The sequence below is a fragment of the Paroedura picta genome, chromosome 9 (assembly GCF_049243985.1).
Source record: "Paroedura picta isolate Pp20150507F chromosome 9, Ppicta_v3.0, whole genome shotgun sequence".
Lineage (NCBI taxonomy): Eukaryota > Metazoa > Chordata > Lepidosauria > Squamata > Gekkonidae > Paroedura > Paroedura picta.
The window spans coordinates 20,271,421-20,298,183 of NC_135377.1; the positions used below are offsets into that span (position 1 = coordinate 20,271,421).

The following is a 26,763-nucleotide window of genomic DNA, read 5'->3' on the forward strand; positions in this document are numbered from 1 at the left end:
GAGCAGGGATTCTAGCCCACTACAACATTATCAATTATAGAATCAGGGTGACAGCCTCACTTTCGGTGGAACTGACACACTGACAGATTGGGGCCATGTTGGTCTGAAGCAGAACAGAACAAATGTAGAGACCTGTGGCACCTTTAAGACCAACAAAGTTTTATTCAAGGCAGGAGCTTTTGTGTGCACACACACTCCCTCAGATACAAAATTGTACCTGAGGAAATGTGCATGCACATGAAAGCTCCTAACTTGAATAAAACCTTGTTGCTCTTAAAGGTGCCCCTGGACTCTACATTCATTCTGACACATACTGTAAACCGCCCTCCAAAAAAAGGAGGGAAGAAATGGAGTCCTCTCTGTCACCCGCCTTGGAAACAACCTGAGGAGATGACCAGAAAGCCGGGGGGGCGGGGGAGGGCGGTGGCCGGCTGAAGCGAAGCGGGGTCGCGAGGGGAAGCGTGCGCTCGGAAATGACCAGAAGAAAAGTTGGCCTTCGACTTCACACCCCAAATGACAAGAGGTTTGCTCGAGACGAGGAAGCCCCGCAGCAGAGAGCTCTACAAAGAGCTGCTTGAGCGGCTCCGCACCCGCCGCGTCTCCTCCTCCTCCTCCTCCCGGGCTCTGTTGGTGCGCGTGGCGTTGCCCCGGCCTCCTCTCCCAGGGAGCCGGGCCGAAGGGGGAGGAGGCGAAGCCGCAGCAGTTGGGAAAGGCGGGTAGTTCAAAACCGAGCGAGGGAAACCTCCCAGCCGGCGCACGCGGACAGCCGCGGCTTGGCCAGGGGGAGGCGGCTCTCCCTCCGCACTCGGGCAACGCTCTGGGGCTGAGGCGGCGGCCGCTGTTCTCCCCTTCGCCCAGAGCTCGCCTCAGCTCTCGTCAGTTTGGGGGGTGGGCTGACAGTCATTCCCCCACCCCACCCCCTTTTTTTTTTAATTTGCTTCTCTGACGCAAATTTACTCCCCGACTGGGGGCAATCTGTTTCCATCTCTCTGTCTCTCCCCTCCCTTGCAAGAGGATATTTCAAGCCAGGTGACTGACTGAACTCCTCAAGGGCTGGTTAAGTCCAGCCCCCTAAGAATGGGGTTTCGTTGAATAAGTAAGAGACGAGTTGATTGTATTGGAGCATTCTTTTGACGATGTTCTCCATGCTAGCTAAATGATACTCTAATGTAAGGTATGTTGCTGGGCTTCTTAAATCTTGGATGTCTCCTCCCCTCCCTGCATTTTATCCCGACCCTCTAGGTTAAAAGGGGCATTTTGACTTTAGCTGTATGGAAAGCTTCATGTGAAACATCTCCTGGCCTTCAATTTCAACAGGTAAGTAGGTAGGGTCACACCTCCCTTCCAGAGGGAAGAGAACTGTAGCCCAGCATTCTGTCTCTCACTAGCTCAGGCTATGCTAATTGGAGGGGAGTAATTGAGATATCTGCCTTGAAAAAAGTTGAGGGAGAACTATATTCTTAGCACAAAGCAAATCCAGCAAAGGGACTTTGTTTAAAAGGGAAAAGGGTTAAAGGGAAGGTTTTGGAGTAAGCAGTTTTAATAGGCACAGTTTAAATAGCCAATGCCTAAAGGTGTTCATCTCCTTAAAAAAAAATAGTAAAGCAATTTTACCATTTTTTAAAATACCCCATGACCTAGTATGTTTTCTCTTAGTATAATAAACTCTGGTGTACAAGTCTATTTAAACAAGACAGGAAGGCTGATGATTGTATTAAATACTGATTATTTTCCAAGGGATTCTGGGAAATGGAATTTGGCACAGTTACATCTATAGAAGTGATCATTTTCAATTTTGATTTTGAAATCTACTGTTTTGCAAAGAACTTATTTTTCTTGGTGCTCTTACTATATAATCCATGGCTATACAGTTCTTCTTTACTATAAAGTTAAAAAGATGCTCTATCTTTTATTCAGGATAGATAATTCAGTTATTTGCTGTACTCCAGGAAATTAGAATTTCAAGTGGATATCTGAATAGGAACACAATATAGATCTGAAGAAGTTTGCATGCACATGAAAATTTATACCCAGGATTAAACGTTGTTGGTATTAAGGGTACTACTGGACTCAAACTTTGTTCTATAGATTTATATAAATATGGTAAAGGTAAAGGTATCCCCTGTGCAAGCACCGAGTCATGTCTGACCCTTGGGGTGACGCCCTCTAGCGTTTTCATGGCAGACTCAATACGGGGTGGTTTGCCAGTGCCTTCCCCAGTCGTGACCGTTTACCCCCCAGCAAGCTGGGTACTCATTTTACCGACCTTGGAAGGATGGAAGGCTGAGTCAACCTTGAGCCGGCTGCTGGGATTGAACTCCCAACCTCATGGGCAAAGCTTTCAGACAGCTGCCTTACCACTCTGCGCCAAAAGAGGCTCATTAAATATGGTAAAGGCAAGTATAATTTTCCTTCCTTTTCAATCCCCTGTCCAATTCATATAAAATAGTCATATCTCTGTGCCCTCATTGGAAGATATAATGTACAGGGGGTTGCATAAACATGATGAACTCTTGCCATACAAAACATGATAGGGCAGAGAACATGATGCGGCAGAGGTGAGAGTGAACTCCCTTACTTTAATGAAATCTGCAGGGGCCATGGTGTCATGAAGTTCAATCCAGATGGCTGGAAGAGCCACTGCTTTTTCATTCTACTGCTGATGGTGTATAGCTTTCACTGACTGTGTTAAGTGTTTGGGCGTCTTGCTGGGTCCTGGTCTCCAATTGGAACAAAAGATGTCAATGACAGCAGAAAATGCTTTTTGTCAGTTACATGTAGGTGGGAAACTGGTTCCTTGTTTGTAGACATATAATCTAGCCACATTACTCCATAAATGGGACTAGATTGCTGTAACATATTCTATGTAGGGTTTCCTTTGAGGATGATCCAGAAGCTGCAGCCGGTGCAGTAAGTGGTAGCTGGTTTGTTATCTGAAGCTAGATGACAGGCTCATTACTCCTACTCTGAGGTTCCATCCCTTGTTGCAAATTAGTTCCCTGGTCCAATGCAATGTCTTGGTACTCACTTTTAAACTTCTTCAGGACTTGGGGCCCATATATTTGGCTATCACCCTTCATCTTCCCATGTGTTCACTCCATTCAACTCACCAATGTCTGTGAGTTCTTCCACTGTGTAAAACATGTTTTCACACAGTCCAGACTCAGGCTTTGTTATTAGCTGTCCCATGTGTCTGGAACAGTCTCCCCGAAGAGGAGGGCTTCTGCTGTCCTGATTTGCTGGTGATGATGTAAACTGAGTGGCTCCGGAGAGCTTTGGGGGCAGCTTGAGCCTATTAGTAGGGGTAGTTATTTTTAATTTTGTTTTTAATGTTTCTTTTATGAAGCTGTTTTGTGTTGTTTTTACATTTATTTATTTATATTTAGATTTATTTAGATTTATTTATTTAGATTTATATAGATTTACAGACTAATTGATGTAACCCTCTCTGAATGCCTGGGAGAAAGGCAGTATATAACTTCAAAATAAACATAGGAATGAATTTTTGCCAACTTGTCCTTTTTCTGTGGTTCTGTGCACCTGCAACCAGTCTGGAAGACGGTGCTCATCACTGAAGTATAATCTCAGGTTTCAAAGTAATAATGCAGCTTTACATGCTTAACTTTTGTATGTTGTATGTTTCTGTCCCTCAGCATCTTGGGCAATGTTCACGCAGTAGTGGAATGTTTCGTATTTAACTGCAGTCTTCTTGTAAATCCACCAAGGTAAATATAAAGTTAGGACTCATTAAAGATGCTGGCTAGGATTCAAAGAACAGTTTAACTAATTCTGTGGCATCATGTGACTATTTTCCCCTCTCTCCCAAAAAACTGTTGTTAGTAGTACTGCCACCCATCCACCAATATTGAATGGCAAACGATGAGTGGGAGTTTCAAAAACAAGGTGCAATGTGGAACTAGTCAATATCTTTTAAAGTAAAAATTTCCTTTGGATAACGAGCTTAAAGCAGGATTTATTTAAGTTACCCAGGAAAAAAAGATCATTTTGAAATACTATTTTAAAGCAAGTTTTCTGTTTTGAAATTCATACAGTGAAAGGGAAAGTGATGTTGTACATGTCTTTGGGTCCCCATTTAAAAGTGAGATATAAATATCTTAAGTATACTTTTGTTATGAAATAGAACCTTCAACCAATCTAGGAGCATAATCAAAAATCTTTAGTCATGCACCTCATGTGCTTTTTGTAGTGCCAGATTTTGCCTACTTGGAGAGAAAACATTGTTATGTATGATTACTAAGCAAGTTTGCTTAGTTAAAGGCTCAGGTTGCAATCTTATGCATGCTTATTTCAAAGTTAATCCTAAATAGGGCACATTTCTTGCCAACTATGCATACAATTAGTCTGTAAATATCCAGAGATTTGAATGTTGGTAGTTACAGAACCCTCCCAGAAAGTAAAGCTGTATTTAATAGAATCACAATTTGAAAACTATATTATGGATCTTAACTAGTTGGGAGCATAAAATAACTCAATGGATATTCCAGTTCTTCGTGAACTAGCACATACACCCTCTCCAGTGGGGTCCAGCTCTTCTACCTGACATGTAATTTACAGCTTGGTAGATCTCATGCCATTGGGAGGACAGTGAAAGATGGATCCTTAAACAGGTTTGGAAAAGTTTAAGATCACTGGTCTGAAGTAGGATATGGTTTCAGACAACAGTCTTGTTGAAGCTGAGCAGTTGTGGATCTGGTTGGCATATGCATGCAAAGGTGTAAACTGGCGGAGGCAGCAGGGCTCAAAGCCCTCTTCCTTGGACTGTCAGGTTGTCTGGGATTTCCCAGCAGGAGCAATGTTCTCCCTGCCTTGGTGTCAGGTAGCATCATTAAGTTAATTGGGCTGTCAGGTTCTCAAGTTCAGTCAGTCTTGTTTGTCTTTCTGGCAACTTAACAAGTGGATAGGAGGCAATAGGCTGGTTTTGTTTGGTTAGAGGAGGAGATGGAGGTGTCCTTCAGTGGATAATACTATCTGTAAAGAAACAATAGAAAGATAAACCATAGAAGAAGGAAGGGAAAGATCAATCCATCTAGCAATTAGGAGGCCTCAGTGGCTGGACTGAAGAATGTCGTTCCTGTAGCCTGCAACACAAACTCTGGTGTAAATACAGCTAGATTTGAGTCCATTAGCACCTTTAAAGACCAACAAGATTTTGGGGGTATTAGCTTTCATGAGTCAAAGTCTCCTTTGTTGATATCTGATGAAGGAATCATTGACTCTCAAAATCTTGCTCCCCAAAAATCTTGATGATCTGTAAGGTGCTACTGGACTGAAAACTAGGCAGTTCTACTGCAGGCTACCCTCTCTGACCCTATCTAAGTAATGTATCAAGAGAATGATGGTTTGCCTTCACAGATGGGATACTAATAATTGCATTATTCCTGTGTCCTGCTGGCCCTGCCTTAGAGAAAGAAATAGTCCCATCTCCATTTTATCTTTAGCTATGGGTATGCGGGAATGTTACCAAAGATCCCCTTCCTACCTTGGGATATGCTGTCTGCCCTGATTCCATTCTGGCTAAATTAGCCTTGGCAGCCATGTTAGGAGATAGCAATGCCTTGTATTGGAGAAGGTGAGGTCAGGATTGTCTTTTGGCTATGCTAATGAGTGGCCAAATCCTTGGGCGGGGAGAATGGACTGGTTCACTGATAGGACTGGTTCACTGACATTTGCATGCTTACATATTGCCACAGGGGCTTGCAAAGCCAAGCACCTACCTTGCTCTATCAAGGTAATTTCATCAGCAAACGCAAGTCTTTCTGGTGCAAAATCTAATTACTATCTATCAGCCAGATGACCTTCCCTGAATGTCTCCTTACCAGCCTGGTCCAGGCATGGGGGAAGCCTCCACCCTACCAGTCCTTTTGTCCACCCTACATGCATGCAATCTCCTTTGTATCTTTCTGGGAAACTCCTCCCTCCTTAACTCAGAGCCATGAAATCCATAGATTCTCATCCTGGACTCACCTTGAATTCCTAGACCTTAGGTCTTTAAAAGTCTTTTGTGCTGTTCTGCCAGTCAAAACTGCCGTCTCATCTGCTCCACTTGCACAAAGGTTTCCAATTCCACTTTTCATTCCTTGGGTCTTTGGGAAGTTCTGCTAAAAGCCCCTACTCTCAACCTGTGGATCATCCAAGTGGATAAGTCCTGGAGGTTAAGGTGATTTTGATATTGTGAGGCTTGCAGTTTTAGAGAAAATGGAGGAAATGGGAATATTTCTGTCTTTAGCAATGTGTGTTTGCAGGCGGGCAGAGGTCTGCAACTCAAATGGTGAAAGTTAACGTGATTTTGGTAGCCTAGGGCTTGCAGCATTAGAGAAAAAGAAATGAAAGAGACAGGCATATTTATCTTTAGCCATTTTTTTCCTATGGAAGGAGTGAGATAAAGCTGGTTCCTTAAATATGGAAAGGGAGGTGATTCTGCTGTTTTTGACTCTACTTTGACTGCAAAAAAAAAATGCTCCCATATATTCAGGCCAGCGTATGGCCTAATCAGCCTATTGTCAAAACCAGCCTGTTTATCTCCAATCCAGGCTAAAACTTGATCCGGACTTCAACTGGCAACCAAAGCAGCTGTTGGAGGGTTGGTCGTATATGGGCCCTCCAAGGTGTCCTAGTAAGGACCAGCTGCTGTTTACAAGTCAAGGCTAAGGCTAGGCTGCCTAGAGCGAGGTACAGTAATCTAATTTGGAGATGACCATTGCATGGATGACTGTGGCTAGTTTTTCTTGGGTCAGAAGGGGGGCTAGTAGCTTTGCCTGGCAAAGATGGAAAAACGCCTGGTGCACTAACTTTGTGATCTGAGCCTCCACTGCAGGCTTTCTCAACCAGGGTTTCATGACAGCCCTGGAAGGGTTTCCGGAATGGGTGGGAGTTAATTAATTTTTAATATATTTTAAAAATTTGTTAAACCTTTATCGAGTGATATGAACATATATGACCATGTTGACCTATCTCCCCCTCCCAAAATGGCCAAAGATGGGCCTGGATAAAGTTGAGAAATGCTGCTCCACTCTAAGGGAGGTGTTGAAGATGACCCCCAAACTCCTGATGAAGTTTGTGTTTTAAAATTGTATATTTAAAACCATATGATTAATTGTTGATGGCATATGTCTTTTGGAAATATAAATAATTTCATACTGAAATAATTTAATATAGACTTCTGAATATGGACCTGGACCAAGTTCAGCCCGTCCTCCCCCTCCCCCCCTGGAAACTGAGAAGTTCACTTCCCTGATGGTGAGGTGTAACCAGAGTGACATCTTGTTAGGAACATGGTTAAGTTTCTACCATGCACCTTTATGAAAAGTATATAACATTAGTTTAAGAACTGGTTAAACAGTGGTGAGTACAGGGGGTATTGGGGACTGGATTTTAAATGCCTTAAATTGTTATTTGTAAGCTCCTTGAGTCACAAGGGAAGGTAAGATAAGAATGCTAAATTCTGAAATAATCTTTATAAACTTGTATAGTAGTTTTGTTTATCAAAGGATACTGGGTTCCAAAAGTAAAAAAAAAAAGACATTCATTTCTAACATAAAATGCTGTCTTTATTTTACAGAACGTAACAGGCTCCACACACAAGATGTCAGAAAGTCACTCGGTTCTCTCTAATATTCTTAAAAGAGGCAGATTGATCTCTCCTGGCAACAGTACAAGATATTGCAGCTTTAAAGAGTCTTCCTCCCCTTCCATATTTCATGACAGTGGATACAATGAATCATTAAAAGACCCCAGCTTTAATTATTCCAGTGTAGAACATAAGGGAGAACAGAGTGAAAGAGGCCTACCTGAGCATTCAAAATACTCACATTCTAGTTCATGCACTTCAGTATTATCTCCTGCTGAACATGAAAATGTTATCTTTTTATCAGAAAGAAGGGATGCCGATGCACGTACAGACTTCGTTGAAACACCCAAAGTTGCTAAAAAAGACTTGTCACTCCGCAGAAGACTGCTTGTGTCTAAAGCCGCTTCTGTTGGTGCCGTGGGATGGTCTGAGAGACAAGCTTGTTTGGGGAGCAGCCAGAAAAAAATATCTGCACCTCACTTCCTTAGTTTTGATGAAAGAGTTTCAAAATGTGCCTTGGATTCACCAAGGCTGACAAACTACAAGCCCTTGGCAACCAGTACTTTAAAAATTGCGGATCCGTCTCCTAGTTGTCAGAAACTAAGGCATGTATTTTCACAGCAGAGGACTTCCACAATAGACGATTCAAACTCTCAGGGCAGCCCACTGTCAGAACCAGCCTGTTTATCTCCAATCCAGCCTAAATCTTCCACAAACTCTTTTGCTGCAAACACACCTAGTAGCTTTGCTGACAGTGCTCTTACCAGTTTTAACTTTCAAAGCTCTTACTCAGAGTTACTTAGGACTCCTAAATGTGCATTGTCTGAGATCAACGTGGATGGATTTGTCACACCCATTAATAGGCTTATAGAAGGCTTTCACTTTAATACATCTGAGATAAACACTTCCCCAGCTAAAGACTTGGGCCTCTTAACTTCTGATAGTAGCAGCTGTAGTTCACTTGGCTTAGATAAATCAGAAGATTCCATGACAGATCAGGAAGGATCTTTCCAAGAACTACTTCAAAAACATCACGAATCACCTGTTTTGAACTCTAGAAGAAAGGTAAGAATAAGAAAGCTGCAGCGTTCAAGAAGACTATCAACTCTTTCAGAATGTGGCTCACAATCGGAAAAAGAAGAGGACTATTCTATTGCTCTTGCTAATCCAAAATGCAAGCAGGAAACAGATGATTCTATCAATGAAGACAGTAAATTGTTTTTTAACGAGGAAGACAAACACATGGTTTTGAATCTGGGAGATCTAACAAGAACCCCTGCTTTGCAAATGATTCACGAGGTCTTTACGCAAAGTAGAAGTAAAAGTACAAAGAAAAATGACCTGTCTAGGAACATAGATGGAAATGACATTTCTGTTCTGAAGTGTATTGTTGCTAGGCTTATTGGCAAGAAAATGGGCCTCGAAAAACTAGATATATTAACAGAATTAAAAGAAAGAGACTTAAAACATGTTCTTGGTATGATTTTAGGTATCATGACTGCAGAAGGCCTATGCAGGTAAGAGAAAACTACATTATACATAGTCCTTAGATATCTCACCCCCCACCCCCCGTTGGTATAAACAAATTGAAACTTAATACATTGCTTTTCTCGACCTAATTTTTTTAAATTGATATTCTCCAAACTCATATAAGTAATGTTTGGGAATTTGGCCAGTAACTATGACAATAATATTGTTTCATTTGTTTGTCATATAAATTGAAAAAGGTGGTACGTCAACGTTTGTATGAGAAACTGCTAGAGCTGGCTCTTAAAACACTCATAAATATTGGTGTCTATCCTGGCAGATGGTAGGCATCATTCAAAATGGATGCTTTTAGTATGTTTAGACTCACATGCTTTGCTGCTTAGCAGCTCCAAAGCATGGGGTCTAATGTTACAGAAATATCAAGTCCAGGATTGCTGCTATTGGTGGTGTGGCCAGTACAGCTGGAGCCAAAGCAGTCCCATCCCTTGAACTTTGGTATTATGTCTAAATAGTGTCTGACAGTCGTTCTTTATTTCAGTATGTGGGAAGTAAGCAAAAACTGGCGAGAAATTGTTGTACAAGATAAGCATGCAAATCAGCGAAGGAAGCTATACATAAAGCAGTTGAGAACAGAAGCTAAGGTAACAAACCCTGCCTGGGCAATTAATTGAGTGCTGTTCTGAACAGCAGGAATAAAGCTCCAGATTTACAATGGAAAGCTTCCATCAAATAATAAATTTGTCTCTATATATGTCTACTGATTGAAACATACCATCTTGAGAGTCCACCCATATTCAAGTTCATGCTAAAATTGTTTTTGGTGCAATCTAACCATCTGGCAGGTCATGTCCCTTCAGTTTCTTTTACTTGCCACATGCCACACACATATTTGTCTCATTTTTTTCGCTGTAGAAGTCTTCCACATGTCTTCTTGAGGGTCCTTCTCACTGAGAACTCCCTCTATAATATCCTGAAAATCAATAACTTCAGGCAAACCTCCCTGAAATGACCTGCACTGAACTCCTGTAATATGCAGCCTTAAATGAATATTTGGTCAGCACATACTTGACAGAGTACTGTGAAGCACTCAAAGGCCCGGACACTGTTCTGGATCAGATTCAGGCTACGATGGCAGGAAATCCAAACACAGATCTGCAACTCTTAACATTTCTATTAATAGCAGCTATGGGGATGGGGGTTCATTAGGGCTAGCGTTTTTGTTGAAAAAAATATCCCCATATACTGTTTTTCTGAAGACTATTGCTCTCCTTCCTTGTGTTGCTATTTGCTCTAATAGGAAAAAAAACATATGGAATGCAAGGTAGAATCTCCTCAAAAATCTTCCACATTGTTTTGTGGTTCCATGGCAAATGGATGCATTCTTGTCACTGCTTATGTGATCTCACTATAGATTTTCTGGATGAGGGGAGGATTTAAGTAGAAAGTTTAAATAACATGGCTGACATAAAATAGGACACTGAACCTTAAGTAGATGTTTGAAATAAAGTAACTTCTGACATTGGCAACTTAACAGGGATGCATGCCAGATGCTGAAGATGCTGCCACAAGGCTTATGATGGCTAGATTTGCACTAAGACCAGTCCAGGCTCAAGCAAAGTCTGCAGTATTACAGATGGAGTCCACTTGGCTTGAGATTCTGACACCCATGGGATGCAGTCCTCTTCATCAATCTACTAGTAAGCAAGAAGCATATGTAAAGGTAGGAATCTACATCCAACAACTTACAACAGAGGAAGTTGTAAAGCACTGCGAACAAATATTGGGCAATTAATTTTATTGCAATATAAATAAGGATAGTAGTATGTCTTACGGGAGAGTGATAGACTCCCCCCACTGTCCAATAGTTGCCTCTTGCTTTTATTTCTTCTGCAAATACAAATGTTTTGATTATTCCTTCTTACTGGGCTGGACCCAGACTAAGTATTCCATTAATGGAAGGGCATTTTCTTGCCTCCCCTCTCCTACCGATAAAAATGATGCTCCTGGGTAACAAGGGACTTTGAGAAAGGGCATGAAGCAGAAGGAGAGAATGGGTGGAAATTGCCTATTGTCAAGATCCAACTCATTCATTTTTATTGTAAAAATGTATTATGTTAATTCCCTCACAAATCTCTAGAAAGTATAATATGAAATTGAGGAGGAAACCCTACAAAATGTTTGTGTAGCATAGTGGTTAAGAGTGGCAGCCTCTAATCTGGAGAGCCGGGATTGATTCTCCACTCCTCCGCATGTATCCACCTGGGTGACCTTGGGCTAGTCACAGTCCTGATAGTGCTGTTCTCACAGAGCAGTTCTGTCAGAGCTTTCTCAGTCCCACCTACCTCATGGAGTGTCTGTTGTGGGGAGAGGAAGGTGATTGTAAGCCGCTTTGAGACTCCTTTGGGTATTGAAAAGCTGGGTATAAAAACCAACTCTTCTTCTGTATGGCCAGATCCTATTGTCTGTTCTTCTGCTATAGGTTGCTAAGAGTCTTTTGAATGATGAAGCTTTAAAGCCCTGTCCTAGATGTCAGTGTCCAGCTAAATACCAACCATTAAAGAAACGTGGACTCTGTAGCCGAGAAGACTGTGCATTTGACTTCTGCATTTCATGTTTGTGCGCTTTCCATGGATCAAAAGATTGCTACAATTCATTTGCTAAATGGAAAAACAGAAAAGATGCTCTGCCAGGAAGTGCCAAAAGCAAAAGAAATTTAAAACGTCTCTAAACATATTGGAATCAATGGAACGTATTCTCCTATCCTTATTCCCAAAGCTGTATGATAGCATTTTAAAAATTATGCATTTTGAAAGTATTAAGTTATTGTGCCCATAAATCAAGCAGATAATTTCCCATATAAATATCCTAAATAACTTTTGATACATTTTTGAAAAAAGTGAAAAAATTTTAAACTTTGCCTTGTGTTTGTCACTTTGCTAGATGCACTCAGTGATATTTCAATAAAGTACTTTCAATACAGTTTTCTTTGTCTTCCAATCTTGTTTGGGACTTTTAATTACACTGGCAAAGATGTTGTGATACCTTGTAATACTTTAAAAATATTTAAACCTTATTTTAACAGTAATGCATATTGTGTCATTCAAATGACTGCTTCAGTAGATCAAATACAGGAATCTGAAAACTACCCTAAGATAAACAACACAGAATAAACACAATATAATTCTTCATTGCTTATCAAGTTGTCTAACAAATGATCTTAGTAACAAATAACTGGATTTGATTATGCAGTGAAGACTGCCTTGTGATGAGTGCTTTAGGATGCTTAGGGCTGATGCTTCGGGCTGATCCTGCGTTGAGCAGGGGGTTGGACTAGATGGCCTGTGTGGCCCCTTCCAACTCTATGAGTCAGATCACTAGATCATGTGTTTTTTCCTCTCTGTTTATGCACTGGGACCCTCACTGCCCCACCCCCCTGTCAGGAGCACAGAGCGGGGGTGGACGAGGTGCACCAGGCCAAATGCTCCCCCATGTGGGAGCAAGAAGCCACAACTAAAACTCCAGCCTGCAGCCCAGCATGAAACCTCCAGGGCATAAACGGTCTAACTGGCAATAGATCTCTGGGGTCTTGGGAAGAGATCCTACCAGAGAATCTTTAAGTGGAAATACCAAGGACGGAACCTGGGATGGTCTGCAAGCAAGGCTTGTCTTACCACTGAACCATAACTCCAAATCTGATAGGCTCTAACTCTTACTCATTCCGCACACATTGGATAGTGCACTTTCAATACACTAGAAGTAGATTTTCCTTAAGTGAATTATTTGCACGATAACCTTTTATCATAAAAAGAAGAGAATGTTATTTTCAGGCTTTAGTTTCCTTCAGTGTCACTAGGCTTGATCAGAGGGCCCCACCTTGACCATGTTGCTTTTCTACAGATGAAGATGTATTGATATGTCACAATCAAGCTTTATATTGGATGCTGCTGTACTATGGGAGTCTAATGTGCATTCCAGGAACTTGAATGGTTTTGTTTTCTTTTGATTGTCTGCACCTCTCCAAAAAAATACTACTTACCATTTGCACATTTTAATTTGTTGAGAAAAAGCAGCAAGTAGAATAGATCAGCACAACATTTTTAAAAGCTTTTATTTATATTCAACCTTTCTCAAGGCAGCATGCACAAGACTTTCAAAAGGTCTCCTGTCAAGGGCTTAAGCTGACCCCAAAATGCTTAGCTTCAGCCGTGTTGCTGTAGGATGTGCCTTCTAGTAGCGCCTGAGACTTCTCATTGAAAGGAAAAACTTCTAAAACATGTAAGGGGTTTTATCTCACGTTTTACTTAGAGTTTTCTTTTTGCTTCCTGCGAAGCTAAGAATTCTCCACAGAATGTAATTCTGGTATCCCAGCTGTGTGGAAAAATCCAGAATACTTCATACTTTTTTGTTGTTTTATTGAATTTGCCTTGTAGAGCAGCTGTCAACATCCTTGATCTGTTTAAGATGCAGGAAGCTGAAAGGGTTCAATACTTTCTAATCCCTTTTTAGCCTACAGGAACAGGAGAGCTCACAGAAGACTGTCCAAGTCATAAATTATATCTGCTTCTAGTATGGCACTCCTTCGGGATGGCTTGTAACTCTAAATGACAGAATGTGGCAACGCTATTGAAGAACTCCTTGTCAGGTTGGCTTTATTCCAGCAGTATGCTAGTCAGGCTTCTAGATACTAGATGTTCCAATGAATTTATTCAAGGTATTTTTGTGTAAGAGGGGGGAATTAAAGGAAATCAAATGTGAAAGAGCAATCATCAATTTCTTTTTCTAAAAAATGAAGCATATTAAGTTAAGCAAATTAAGCATATTATAGAATATGATGATAGAATAAACAGCAGAGCTGGAGGTAGTTTTGACGGGGAGGTGCTCTGAGCAGCTCCAAGACACCACCATAATTGTGGCCAGGCTGCAGGGGAGGGGGGGTGAAGCTGTTTATTATTAACAGTGCAGTAGGAGTATAATCACAGGACAGGACACAATGCAAAAAACTGAACTACCTGTTTAAGGCATAACATAGAAAACAGAATGTGGGTAACAAAGGGAGAAGACAGCATTCACAAGAAGGCTAACTACTAAAACATTGCAGATGGCCTCTCCCTCCTCCCAGGACCTGGAAAGGCTGGAGGTCCCCAGGCAGGGAACTCACGAGCAGGGTCAGCTCTCATGCAGGAGGGATCTGCAGCCTCTGAGCCTCGGAGGGAAGTGGAAGGAGGAGGGGGTGGTCAGGGGTGGTCAGGAGTGGGGGATGGAAAGCAATTGGCTGGTCGTTGGACAGACAGGCAAGGCAGTTGGAGGAGGAGGCAGTCAGGGGTGGGACAGCCGTCCTGAGTGGGTGTTGAGCGCTGAGTGGCACTTAAGCCATGAGACACGTTCCTCCTCCAAGGCCTTACCAGAAATATATAAGGTGGAACAGATTATCAGAAGCTTGAACACACTATTAAACAAAATTCTAAGGTTCTCAGTTTGTTAGTAAAACAGCCCATGATGAATTCTAGAAAACTACACATTTCAGTTGTCCTTTTTGCCGGAGGTTTGCTAGTTCTTTTGGTTTTATGCACTGTGACTCATCATTCCCTCTGAATATGTACTACTTAGTTTGGACTGCACCAAATACGTTTTCAAGCATGTGTTTTGTGGAGTATACATGTCACACCCCTACTCACATCGGGAAACACCATAGCTCCCAGTGGATTATGTTCTTGGAGGCATACTTGGGTTTTGCTGCCCTTTAATATGTGCAATGACCTTCAAGCCATCTCACAAGTCAATTTTAAAGACTAGTAACATTTATTCTAATATCAGCTTTCATGAGTCAGAACTCACCTCAGAAAAAATAAAGTGGATTACCATTTGAATGGAGAGCTTACTTCCCAGAAATGTCTTTTACACATTTTCCCCACATCAAGATTAAAGGTAAAGGTATCCCATGTGCAAGCACCGGGTCATGTCTGACCCTTGGGGTGACGCCCTCTAGCGTTTTCATGGCAGACTCAATACGGAGTGGTTTGCCAGTGCCTTCCCCAGTCATTACCGTTTACCTCCCCAGCAAGCTGGATACTCATTTTACCGACCTCGGAAGGATGGAAGGCTGAGTCAACCTTGAGCTGGTTGCTGGGATTGAACTCCCAGTCTCATGGGCAGAGCTTCAGACTACATGTCGGCTGCCTTACCACTCTGTGCCACAAGAGGCTCAAGATTACAATCTCAGAAAACATCAAGATTACAAGCTTGTCACGTTCACTCAGCCTAAGCAGCCTCACAGGGTTGTTGTGAGGGTAAAATGGAAGAATGATGTAGGCTGCTTTGAGTCCCCATTAGGGGAAGTAACTAAAACAAGACTTGAAGTGGCAGGAGGCTGAAGAACGCTGTGCTTGTTGAACTCTGATTCTACCCTGGAAGGAGGTAGCTTCTCACTCTCGCCTTCCAGAGGCATTGATGTATTAAACCAGGCTTTCTCAACAGGGGTTTCACGGTACCCAGGGGCTTCTCGATGACCCCCAAAGGGTTTCCCTGATTTGGTGGGAGTTAATTAATTTTTAATATATTTTAAAATTAAATGTTATCGGGTGATATGACCATGCATGCTTATGTCAGCCCATCCCCCCTCCCAAAATGGCCAATGATGGGCCTGGAGGGGGAAGAAAGGGGAAGGGCTCTGGTCATAAAAATCCTTTTAACTGCATTTTGGGGTGGGAGTGGCAGGCGTGGTGGAGCAATAGATACCTGCCCTAGCCCTGTCCCCAGCCCAGCGGGGTAGGCAGCTGGACCATTTCTGGAGTTGGGCGTGGGGGTGTGTGTGACAGTGTGATGTCACATCTGGTGGCAGCTGACATCAGATCCGGGGTTTCTCGAAGCCTGAAGAATGTTTCAGGGGTTTCTCAATGGTGAAAAGGTTGCTTCAGCCAAGAGTCTCCCTACTCCTCCCCCTCACTGAACAGCTCTCTCCTGCTGCTTGGTCTATGGCAACTTTCCCAGAAGGCAGTTTTGGGGGGAAGATCTGGGTGGGGGAAGCTGGATTGCTTTACAGATTGTATTCTGCCTGCTTCTGATTTACTGTGAAAGTTGACATGGGAGTCAGCCTCAACCCTGTGTCTCCCACAAACAGAAAATCTGGAAGGGCATAGATGTTTATTCAGGATGACAGCATGTTTTACGCACGAAGTCCGTTCCAGTGATTACAAAATGCATACAAAAAGAAGACTGTTACCTTAACACTAGGTATGTTAAAATAGATTATGATAAAATTAATAGTGGATGCCAGAGCTTTGGGATGCAGAGGGAGCATGCCAGAGAAAATCCTCTCCAAAAACACTCCGTCACAGCATGGAAACCTCTTGGTTCCAATTGCTTGTGCTATTCCCTGACTAGAATGCAATTAACTACAAGAGAATCTATGCCATACAGACCAAAGTGATACAAACCAGACAACTCAACGCTCACTCTCTCCCCCTGAGTACTTTAAGCTGCTGCCAGACGATCTGGTGAGAAATTGAGGGCATTTGTTCACAGGGGAGCTCTATGCTGAGAAGCATGCATGAGGGTCTGGAGCAGAAGCACAACCATCTTTCCATTCCTGCAGTATTTGACATCCACGGCTTTGCTGTTGGCCTTGTTCATTGACGTATACTGGGTTTCACCACTAGGGGCCACTATGGCTTCATCTTCAAAATCTACTTGGCCTATCCTTGGACAAATGCATTTTTTTACTCTTAGGATCTGGAGCCAGCCTATGCAGAACATTTGGGACTTAACGTAAAACTCTTCATGCTTGTCTTCCCTGCCAGCTATATATTTAATATTGAAAACGTGTTTCATTTGACTAAGAACGGCAACAGAGAAATCTGGGTTTATTTCACTATATTTTTAAAGAGGAAAAACATTTAACCTGTCTTTCACCTCTCTAGGAAGAGATGCAAGATCTTAGGTGAACAATTCCTGGGCATAAGGATTCTGTTTCAGAATGTCTGCTCTGAATACAGAAAGACTTTAAATACCCTGAAGGAAAATCTGAAGACCCCAAGTGTTCTTGCTCTCTGCTGTTCTCAACAGGATTTCTGGAGTCTCAGCAGAAACCCAGGCTGTGACTCTCTCGTGTGAATTTAATTTCTGTCCAGAAAAGAGGTGTCTCAAAGCATAAGTGTGGCCGTTTTGTACATGTTTTTGTCACAGAACTCCTGAGGCACACCAACTCGCTCACATTTGGGTCAGCAAGGCTGGGGTAGTGACCGCTCGCTAGATTCATCCTCAGAGCAGAAAGAGCTTTGCCACACTGGTTAGATTTAATCTTGTTTTTAAAGAGGAGCAGCTGCTCCAACCCATAAAGTTAACTTCCCAGCCCAAACTCTTTGGAAACTATAAAATCAGAGGCCAGTAGCACCTTTAAGACTTTTATGTATTTATTTATTATATTTATATTTTGAATCTAGTTCAACTCTGCCCAAAGGCAGGACAAAGGTAGAGTCCAGCGGCCCCTTTCAGACCCGCAAGGGTTCATTCAAGGTAGGCGCTTTCCTGTGCACCCTTCCTCAGATGCATCATCATGGCGATTTCCACGACTTTGTCCTGCTGCTTCAAACCCACACGCCCACCCACTGGAATCTCTCTATCTGTCCATCGACACCGGGGAGGGGGCCACGTTGCTTCCAGATGAGCCTGGCCCCCACAGCCTGGTCGCCAAGGCCGCCTTAGCCGCCACTGTTACTTGGGGCGCATCACAATAGCGCCTGCCTGTAATTGAAGGGCTTGAACCGGCCCGCTCCCGGGGCAGACATAAAATCCAGCCCGCCCGGCCGCGGGGAGAGCAGCAAGAAGCGCGAACCAAGCCCCAGTGGGAACTCGCCGATGCCCCCCACGCCGATGCCCGCCGCCGCCGCCCCCCAGGACGGCTCAACCCAGGTCGTGAAGCGCGCCGAGCCGGTTCAGACGATCCCCGCCACGGGAAACCGCTCCGCCCGATAGAGGGCGCCGCCGCCTTGGCCAACCGAGGAGAGCCCTCTGGCGCCGCCTAGAGGCTGAAGGAGCCGCCAAGCCTCGCTCGCCGGGTTATCGGCGCCTATAGCGCTTTTCAAGGAGGGGGATTCTTCACCGGTTAACTCAGCTGTTGTTTTTGGGTCTTTGCGCGCCCAGCAATTTTCCAGCCAAGCCGAGAGACACCCCCCACCCCCCCACCCCGTCGGCGACGGCCGAGCCGAAGACAAATGCGCGTTCCTCCTGGAGTCAGGCGAGCCTGCACTCGCGCATCGTCTGCAGCGGCTCCCTAGCAACCCTGCTCTGCTGTGAGACCACACAAAACTGACCCGCGCCAAGTCCCCGGGCGTCCGTGCGCGCCAAAGCCCGCTCGCGGGCTTGGGGTTTGGCTCAAAAGAACATTGGCCGCCTCTCTGGCCGGGTCCCGAGGGAGGCAGCTGCCTTGCGCCGCGCAGCGGGAAATGCGCCTCTAACTCGGCGCTCGCGGGGGGACGCGCTGATTCGAAGCCCCGGGCAATCGCGGACGCCGCGGGACTCCAGCGCGCGCCCTCCTCCTCCTCCTCCTCCTCCTGCTCCTCCTCTTGCTCCTCGCCATGCGGGAAAAGAGGCTGACCACCGGTAGGTACGCGCCCGGCGGAGGGACCAGGAGGCTCGCCCGCCCCGCCCCCGCAGCCCCCCACCGCCCTCTCTCTCTCCGGGAGCGAGCCCTGTCCTCCAGGCGGGTAGGCTTGAGCCCAAATTGGAGTCCCATGGCACCTCGCAGACCAACCAAGATGCACGGGAAAGCTCACGCCTTGAATAAATCTTGGTTGGTCTGCAAGGTGCCATCGGACCCACGTTTTGTTTTCCTCCATTCTGGAACTCGGGGCGGGTGTACGTGGGAATGTTTCCCATCTGACACTAGCAGAGGACTGTGGCTTTTTACCCAGCCAGGGTTGCTGTCCACCTAGTCCAGGGGTAGTCAAACTGCGGCCCTCAAGATGTCCATGGACCACAATTCCCATGAGCCCCTGCCAGCGAATGCTGGCAGGGGCTCATGGGAATTGTAGTCCATGGACATCTGGAGGGCTGGTTTGACTACCTCTGACCTAGTCCTTAACTATTCCTGGCCAGTCTGCAGGGGGTCCCTGGCAATCTCCCAGGATTGCAACACATCTCCAAACTAGCCGGAGATCAAAAGTGACCGCTTTGGAGAATGGATTCCACCCTACTGTATCCCGCTGAGGTCAAACTCACATTGGTTAAAATAGACGTTTTGAGTTCAGGTGGGCTCTGTTCTCCTTTCAGTGCCTCATTAACAAGGTTTCCACCTGTGCACAAATAGTGCCAGAGACTAAAAGGTATTTGGGGTAAGGTCACATGTCCTAATGCTCATTAATTGGAAATATATTTTTGTGTATGCTTTTTTTTTCTTTTGCATTATAAATAAGAGGACATGTTTATATATAAATATTATATATATAGCTTGTAAACGTAGTACTTGTTGCATGCAGCATTTAAGTGGTGTTTCAAAATGTGTTTCACCTTTAGCAATTAAATACCAAGTGTGTGGATCAGTCTAGTAAGAAGAGGAGGCTGAGATGGCCTGATTCGCAGGCTGGGCCCAGGATGAACCAGACTTTGAAAATGTGAAATAATAATAAAAGAGAGTTTGGACAGAATGTTCAGCTCATCAAGTAACCACAAGCAACTCCCACATTTTTTGGGAGTGGGCCTGAATTCTAGGTACGCTTCAGGCCAACCATGTCTCTCTTTGGTGATTAAGCACAAACTGTTGAGTCAGTGCAGAACCCCCAGAAGTTACTTGAAAGATGAATCATGGAGAGTGTATCTGTGTATTGGATGTTGGAAGGGAGCAGCCTGTTTCCTTCTTAGAAATGGCAACTTGGAGCAGACCTGATTGCACATATTATCACATTAAGAGGATCACTTGTAAATGGGTGTGAGGTTCCATAGGGAAAACACCATGTTTTAAATTCATGGATCACACTATTGCCTGTTCTGGCAGGCTGAGGTCTTTCACCTCGTACCTAAACCTTTTGATTGGAGATCCTCGGATCGTCTACCTGGAATCCCCTGCATGCAAAGCAGACATTCAGCCACTCCCTCTTCCTAGATCATTGAAAGAAGTGGAGTTATATGTCACAATCCACTCCACATTTCAGTGCCCTTTATTTTGTGCCGAATCATGAAAAGAATCTTTAGCAGTTGAATCACCCCTACCCGTTTTGCAGCTTCATTAAGTATCATAAGGGAAGGCATCTAAAAAGTATCTAAAAGCGAATTGTCGTGGTTGTTCAACCCTTGAAGAGTCGTTTCCTTTTATGCCATTTGTTGCTTTCTCCTCGTTTTGCCTTGGCCCAGCCCTCGTTTCTTCTCATGGATCATATACACTAGGGGTAGTCAACCTGTGGTCCTCCAGATGTTCATGGACTACAATTCCCATGAGCCCCTGCCAGCATTTGCTGGCAGGGGCTCATGGGAATTGTAGTCCACGAACATCTGGAGGACCACAGGTTGACTACCCCTGATATACATGACATTTGCTCCTGTTTACCACTGAGCAAAACGCTTATTTTGTTCTGCTTTGCAACAGACTTTAGTTATGTCGCTTCTGACTTCACAAATGGAAAACTAAGTCTGAAAGATAGAGGCTTGCATCACATGACACCATGGCTTAATGCTACTCGTTATGTTTAGTGTCATTGTTTGAATCCAGGAGCCCACATTAACTACAGTCAGTCAGGGTACTCCAAACCGGGATCTGTGGCTTGAAGTTTATTGATCTACTGTCGTTTTATGTTAGATATATAAATAAATAAATAGAAATATGGCTTCCTGGCCTGCATTGTGAGAAGGACAGCAATAGAGATTGTACCAAGGCAGAATGAAGCCAAGATACCTGTATTTATATTATCTTGGCTTCATTCTGCCTTGTTACAGCATGTCCAATGCTGTCCTCCTCACAATGCAAGCCAGAAAGCCAGTCAGGTCTCCTGAGGAGTAGGACAAAAGTGATCAAACCATTTGTCAAGGCAAACCAGGATGTGAATGATTGTCTGTGACCTGAATCTTGGTATCCTAAACTAACATGATTCCGTGTTACGCCTGAACTGAATTACTGGCATTATACTCAAAGCCAGACATTCATTCAATGTAGGTGACATTAAAACAGCTTTTTAAAATTATATACTATAAACCAATTCATAAATAGGATTAATAAACAGTTGTATTTGGTCCTAATATGCCATAGTAGGGAGCCGACATAGGAAACAAAACATCTTAGGAAGAGCTTTAACGGTGGCACTTTTACCTTGGAATGTCTTTCTCAATGAAATTCTGCTCATTCTCTAATTTAGCATAAATAAAACAGGAATTCTGGGGTGGGGCGGGGTGTATGTGTGTGTAACGTTTTTGCATTTTTGTAACTATGCATTATTTTGAAATATGTAATGTTGCTGGTAAAATATATAATGGCTGGGAAATAGCTGAATAATTGTTCATGTTTTTTGTGTGTGTCTGTTCCAGTGCCTCCCTGTATCAGAGAAAACGAGTTTGTAAGTAACCTGTTTCCCCCCTTGTGTTCAGAAGAAGTAGGCAATCACTGAACACTTTCTTTAATCAGTATAACTGGTAATCATGTGACTGCCATCTAATTTCTTCTTCATTAAAAAAACCTACTGTTTTTAATTTTTCACTTTTAAAATAAAGGCTTATTTCACAAAGAGGATATGAACTAGACAGGCCCCAAAATTGAAAGGGATTGTTTGTATCTTTGCATTGTTTAATCGTGATAAGAACTCACTAGCTTCTGCATCTTTGCAAGGCATTGGTGGTCTCACGAGGGACCAAGTGTGAACAAATACCACACAAAAACTGTGTTGCCCCCTCCTTTGCCCCACTAGCAGAGAACAATAGCGCAGATCACTTTCAAAAAACATTGCTTTCTCAGACACAGTTCAGGGCTCAGAAAAGAATACACTGAATGATTTATGAAACTGCGGTTCACCCGCTTTGTTGATGAACTACCTCAGCTGCAAAGAGCTGAGCTGAGCTCCCTGTAGGCACTGCCAGTGCTGATCCAGAATATACTGGATGGTATATCAACAAAAGGGCCAGATCAATTAATCATAAAACTTTGGGGGCATTCCTCTCAAGGAGAGGAAAGAAACATAGATAAGTTTGAAGCAATAGGAAAGAGAAGTGGAGCGTGAGATTTCAGCTGCTGCCAAGGTAACATATATCCTAAACTGAGATTCCAAGAACTGTCTCCTTCCCTGCAATTCAAGAACTGTCTCCTTCCCTGCAATTCAAGATTTCCTCCTCTGACTTATGTTTATTGCCTCAGTAGCTTGCCTTCCAGCTGGTAATGTTCTGCATCCTTTAATTTCCAAAGAAACCCATGATTTTCAGATATATAAATGCAAAAGAACTGAAAGCTAAATTGTCTTCTCTAACTGGGCAATTTAGTTATTCCAGGTTGATTACTGATGAAAAGGTGAATTTTTTTTGCCTCCCCTTCACCACATTATTATTATTATTTCTAGGGGCCAAGCCCGTTGCATTCAGGAAAACAATGGGCACTAGATTAGGGGGGTGGAGTGGAAGAACTCTGCAGACAGCCTCCCCCTCCCCCCAGGGCCTGGAAAGGTTGCAGGCAGTTTTTAGGGAATTCACCGGCAGGGGCAGCTCTCACATGACAGGGATCTGCAGCCTCCAAGCCTCAGAGGGAAGGAGGAAGGGGTGGTCAGGGGTGGGGGATGAAAGGTGATTGGCTGGCCGCTGGACAGACAGGCAAGCTGGTTGGAGGACGAGGCACTCACGGGCGGGACAGCCACCCTGAGTGGGTATTAAGCGCTGAGTGGCACTTAAGCCATGAGACACGCTTTGCATAAGCAATTCCACCAAGTTCATCTTTAGCAACAAACATATTTCACAGCATGGTGACATTTAATTGCCAAATCAGGCAAACCAGCAAAAGATGCCATTTTGTGGACCATGTTTTGGAACTCTATTTTTTGGCGGGTATAATTGACAGCTTACAATAGAGGAATGCGTCAGTTTGGCAACCCTTATTCTGAAAAATGCAAACTTAAATGGACTCCGGGAAATGGTAGAGGACAGGAAGGCCTGGAGGATCATTGTCCATGGGGTCGCGATAGGTCGGACACGACTTCGCACATAACAACAACAACAATTCTGAAAAAGCAGTATTCTTATTCAACCTCATGACATGGCTTTGTGTGTTTTTTAACCAGGAGGAGTACCTAGCAACCGATGACATCCTTGTAGACTTCTTTAACGAATTCTTGAGCCTCCCAGTGAGTATTTTGATTCAAACTCTTTCTCCAATGCTTATTCTGAAGTTTAAGAAAATAAACTCGATTTGCAAGATTGTATGGGTTAAGATGATAACAACTGTAACCTTTAACAAAGCAGAATAGATTGTTTGTACAGCCGCTTCAGTTTGCCTCCATGTCACTGTGGATACAAAGCCACAAATCTCAGGCATTTGCCCTTGAAACGCGCACAAAACAAAAATCCAGTGTTGATTGTGTGAGGAGAATTATCTCATACGGAAGCCCCCGATGATTTTTAGGCTGAGAGAATAATGCGGAACTCCACGCCAAAGCCCCAAAATGAAGTGTCTGTTGAGAAATCCTGATCTCATCATAATTTGATTTTCTCAGGAGAATTTTCTCTCCCCAGCACCACTGCAGTCATGCGAACATTTTCTCTTTCCAGTTTGTGGCCACTTGTACAAGTTATTCAGTAAGAATGTGACACCTCTGTTAAAAACACTATTACAATTTTGGCCTTTTATTTTTTGTTTGTCCTTGTGCTGCTGTTGCCTAGGAACAGGACCCAGGTGTATGCATCGGTATGTGGGCAAGAGGTTAAATTAAAGAGTAGCCTGTGACTGGAGGTTACCGACTGCAGGAAACATGAAGGAAAGACTGTTTCTCTTTTGATTTATAGAACTCAATTTAGCTTGCGTACACTGAGGCGTTATGGAAGCCTCCGGAATGCCACCGAAAGCAGCAGCACCGGGGTCTTCCCCTCTTCTCTTCCCAGTGATGTTCAGTTAGTACCAGACATTTAACATTATAACGAATTTTAAGTCCAGTAGCACCTTTAAGTTGCTACTGGCTGCAAAATTTGTTCTGCTGCTTCGGACCAACACGGCTACCCTTTATCCTTTAGTATTAGAATACCTGCTTTCCCTACTCTGTAGGGGATTGGCTGTGTTTACCTAGCAGCCATTTTGGTATATCATGAGGCTGTAAGGGGTTCTTTCTTTATTTGCCCATAAGCTGTTCCAGTGTTTTCTTAAGGGCCTGCTCAGTGTGTTTCCCACTCTTCCTCACATTGTTCCACAGTGGTCTCTCTCGTTCATGCTGGCTCAGTTAATACACACCTCATCTGAGCTTTGTGCCCCCTGGCCTTGCTCTCCAGAAAAGTGATTTTTGTGGGAACAGGTACCTCGGCCAGGAGAATGCGTGAATTAGCAGAGGTAAAGGTAGACCCTCCCCTGCACCCCAGAAGATTTTTAATGAGAAGGTTGTATTTCACCCCAGTTTAGAGTTCCTTCCACAGGTGGTTACTTTCACCTAGCACAGGTTCTAAGGTCATGAAGGCCCATCATACTCTGGATGTCAAGCGAAAACAGAGTTACACAGTTGTTCATCAATGTCTTCTGTGCAGACACACATTCTCTCCCTCCTACACTGCTGTGACATCTCACATGGTCATCCTGTAGCAGTGCATTTTGTTCTTGGCGGCCTGGCAGGAACTGTGGGAAACGGGGGCAGCACATGATGGTTTGGGTGGGAAACGTCATTGTGTATCAGCTCCAGAATCTTGTCCATGGCTGGCCTGCACAGGCGCAGTCCCAGTATGTGTCTGCACAGAATACGCGGTTGAACAGAAGTTACAGATAAGTTTTTCTTGGAGTTGTTTCAAGTCGATAGCTTTGTCCATCTGCAGTAGAAGAGAAAGATTCACAAAAAGATTTTCAGGGTGTAAGCGTTCGAGTATCAAAGCTTCCTTTGTCAGATACAACTTGTTGGTCTCAAGTTTGCTATTGGACTCAACTCTTGCATTTCTTGGGATTGTCCTGTTGAGTAAGATCCTGAACAGACTTATTTGGGATTGCTCTTTTTGATTCATTTCCCTGCCCCAGGTCTCAAATTTGGAATCAGATCAGTTGCTCCAATCATTTGTTCATCAGCCTATGTGTGCTGCTGTGGGATGCTGGATGTGACCTTTCCTCTACTGCCCCACCATGCCTTGTTTTTTATGTCTGGAGCCCAATTTAGAAGGGTGACCTACACACAGAAGCCAGTTGGCCTGCAGCATGTGCCTTTCATTAATGTGACTAATCACTCTGGACTATTGTCATTGGTTTCCATTCCATGCCTGTATATACCTTGTAAATGACTGGTGGTCAAGCATTCAAAATGACAATACAATTTATATTTAAAACATTGTTATTGGCATCTGTTTTACTGCTTCAAAGGAGCCAGATGTTTTCAATTTAGCTAATTGGAATGCCTATTGGAAAATGGGTCCTAGAGCTCCATGGCTAGGGCTGAATTAAAAATAGATACCAGTGATTAATTAATGTTATCCTTGGTTACTTTTCTGTGTAAATATCATAGAGCTGAGCTTTTCTGGTGTCTGTCCAAATAGTTCCAGATTTTGGAATTTACGTGCTTCATTTGCATGTTCATATAAGCTAGCAAGGGTTCAGTGATTTGGAATTAGAAGTTCATTCCATACTTGTTTAAATTTGAACATGTTGCTAAAGCCGCGGTGATTTTTTTTTTCCAAATCAAGGAAAACATCAGTATTAAGAGTATGTGAACCATGCATGTATTAAGTTAAAAGGAGTACTCTGTCAGCATGTGTTACACTCAAATATCCTGCCTTAGTGAAGCATGATATGTTAGGAATGGATCAGAACATGCTGCAAGTCTTATTGGCAGAAATCATACAATTAGTCACCATTCAGTGTTTCATTAAGTAGGGTTATTGTCATTGCTGAAAAGGAATACGCATGTATTGAAGATCTGGCAAGTTTAGAAAGAAAGCACTGAATTTTGGAAAAATTAGAAAAAATACAGCCTTATGCTCTAGATGCAAAAGGTATAATTAGGGACGCCTCTCCCCAGTGATGGGAGCGTTCGTTCTCAAACGTTTACACTCCCAAAATCTTGTTGGTCTCTGCTACTTGACTAGTCTAGCCCTCCCTCATTATGAGCCAATCCCCAGAATAGATGAATCTACGACAACAAAGCAGTGTTGTAATAGTTGTTGCTCTTACTTTTTAATAGACCTTTTCAGAGCGAATTAAATTTAATCCTGATTACGGGATTTTTGAAGTTGTTAATGATGATCCTCAGCACTTGGAAGGACAGCTGAAAAGGATTCTAGTGCAGCAGAAACCTCGGAATCCCATTTACGATGTTACAAGACCAAAGTCAGAAACCCCAGTATTTAAAGACACAAGCCCTCCACCTCCTGACTTAAGTTTTGACCCAAATTACGTAGTGAAGGTAAGAGTAAATTTTCTAAGTATGTTATTTTAGTTATTCCATATTTAAGTAACATTTAAATTAATCCATATTTAAGTAGATCATCATGTGAGGTATTTTACATCAGCAGGGCCAAAACTAGATCTAATGTTAAGTATAGTTGCTGTGTTT

At 43.4% G+C, this 26,763-nt stretch overlaps 2 protein-coding genes across 11 annotated transcripts in view; both read left to right on the forward strand.

The window, feature by feature from the left end:
• The first annotated feature begins 410 nt into the window (after nt 1-410).
• Nucleotides 411-12,047, forward strand: FBXO43 (F-box protein 43). 10 transcript variants are annotated; one of them, XM_077351804.1, is made up of 8 exons: nt 411-523; nt 1,243-1,317; nt 3,654-3,725; nt 6,552-6,690; nt 7,580-9,105; nt 9,615-9,717; nt 10,611-10,796; nt 11,556-12,047. In XM_077351804.1, the coding sequence occupies exons 5-8, from the start codon at nt 7,604-7,606 to the stop codon at nt 11,802-11,804; spliced, it is 2,040 nt and encodes a 679-aa protein (XP_077207919.1). In that variant the 5' UTR covers nt 411-523; nt 1,243-1,317; nt 3,654-3,725; nt 6,552-6,690; nt 7,580-7,603; the 3' UTR covers nt 11,805-12,047. The 10 variants fall into 10 exon arrangements, with proteins under 10 accessions (XP_077207919.1, XP_077207923.1, XP_077207916.1 ...); XM_077351799.1 differs by lacking the exon at nt 411-523 and adding an exon at nt 741-1,096; XM_077351800.1 differs by lacking the exon at nt 411-523 and adding an exon at nt 741-1,029.
• Nucleotides 12,048-17,828: 5,781 nt separating this feature from the next.
• RGS22 (regulator of G protein signaling 22) overlaps nt 17,829-26,763 on the forward strand; it is a 76,183-nt gene continuing 67,248 nt past the window's right edge. The window contains exons 1-4 of the mRNA XM_077351811.1: nt 17,829-18,673; nt 21,584-21,612; nt 23,314-23,376; nt 26,392-26,613. Of these exons, the coding sequence (XP_077207926.1) occupies nt 18,649-18,673; nt 21,584-21,612; nt 23,314-23,376; nt 26,392-26,613 (339 nt within the window). The 5' untranslated portion in view covers nt 17,829-18,648. The remainder of the gene's footprint in view (nt 18,674-21,583; nt 21,613-23,313; nt 23,377-26,391; nt 26,614-26,763) is intronic.

Bases quoted from the DNA above. Each gene is read 5' to 3' on its own strand.
- FBXO43 (XM_077351804.1), top strand. From the start codon at position 7,604: ATGTCAGAAAGTCACTCGGTTCTCTCTAATATTCTTAAAAGAGGCAGA. The intron at 9,718-10,610 runs GTAACAAACCCT...GCAACTTAACAG, and splicing joins AGTTGAGAACAGAAGCTAAG to GGATGCATGCCAGATGCTGA. The intron at 10,797-11,555 runs GTAGGAATCTAC...CTTCTGCTATAG, and splicing joins AGCAAGAAGCATATGTAAAG to GTTGCTAAGAGTCTTTTGAA.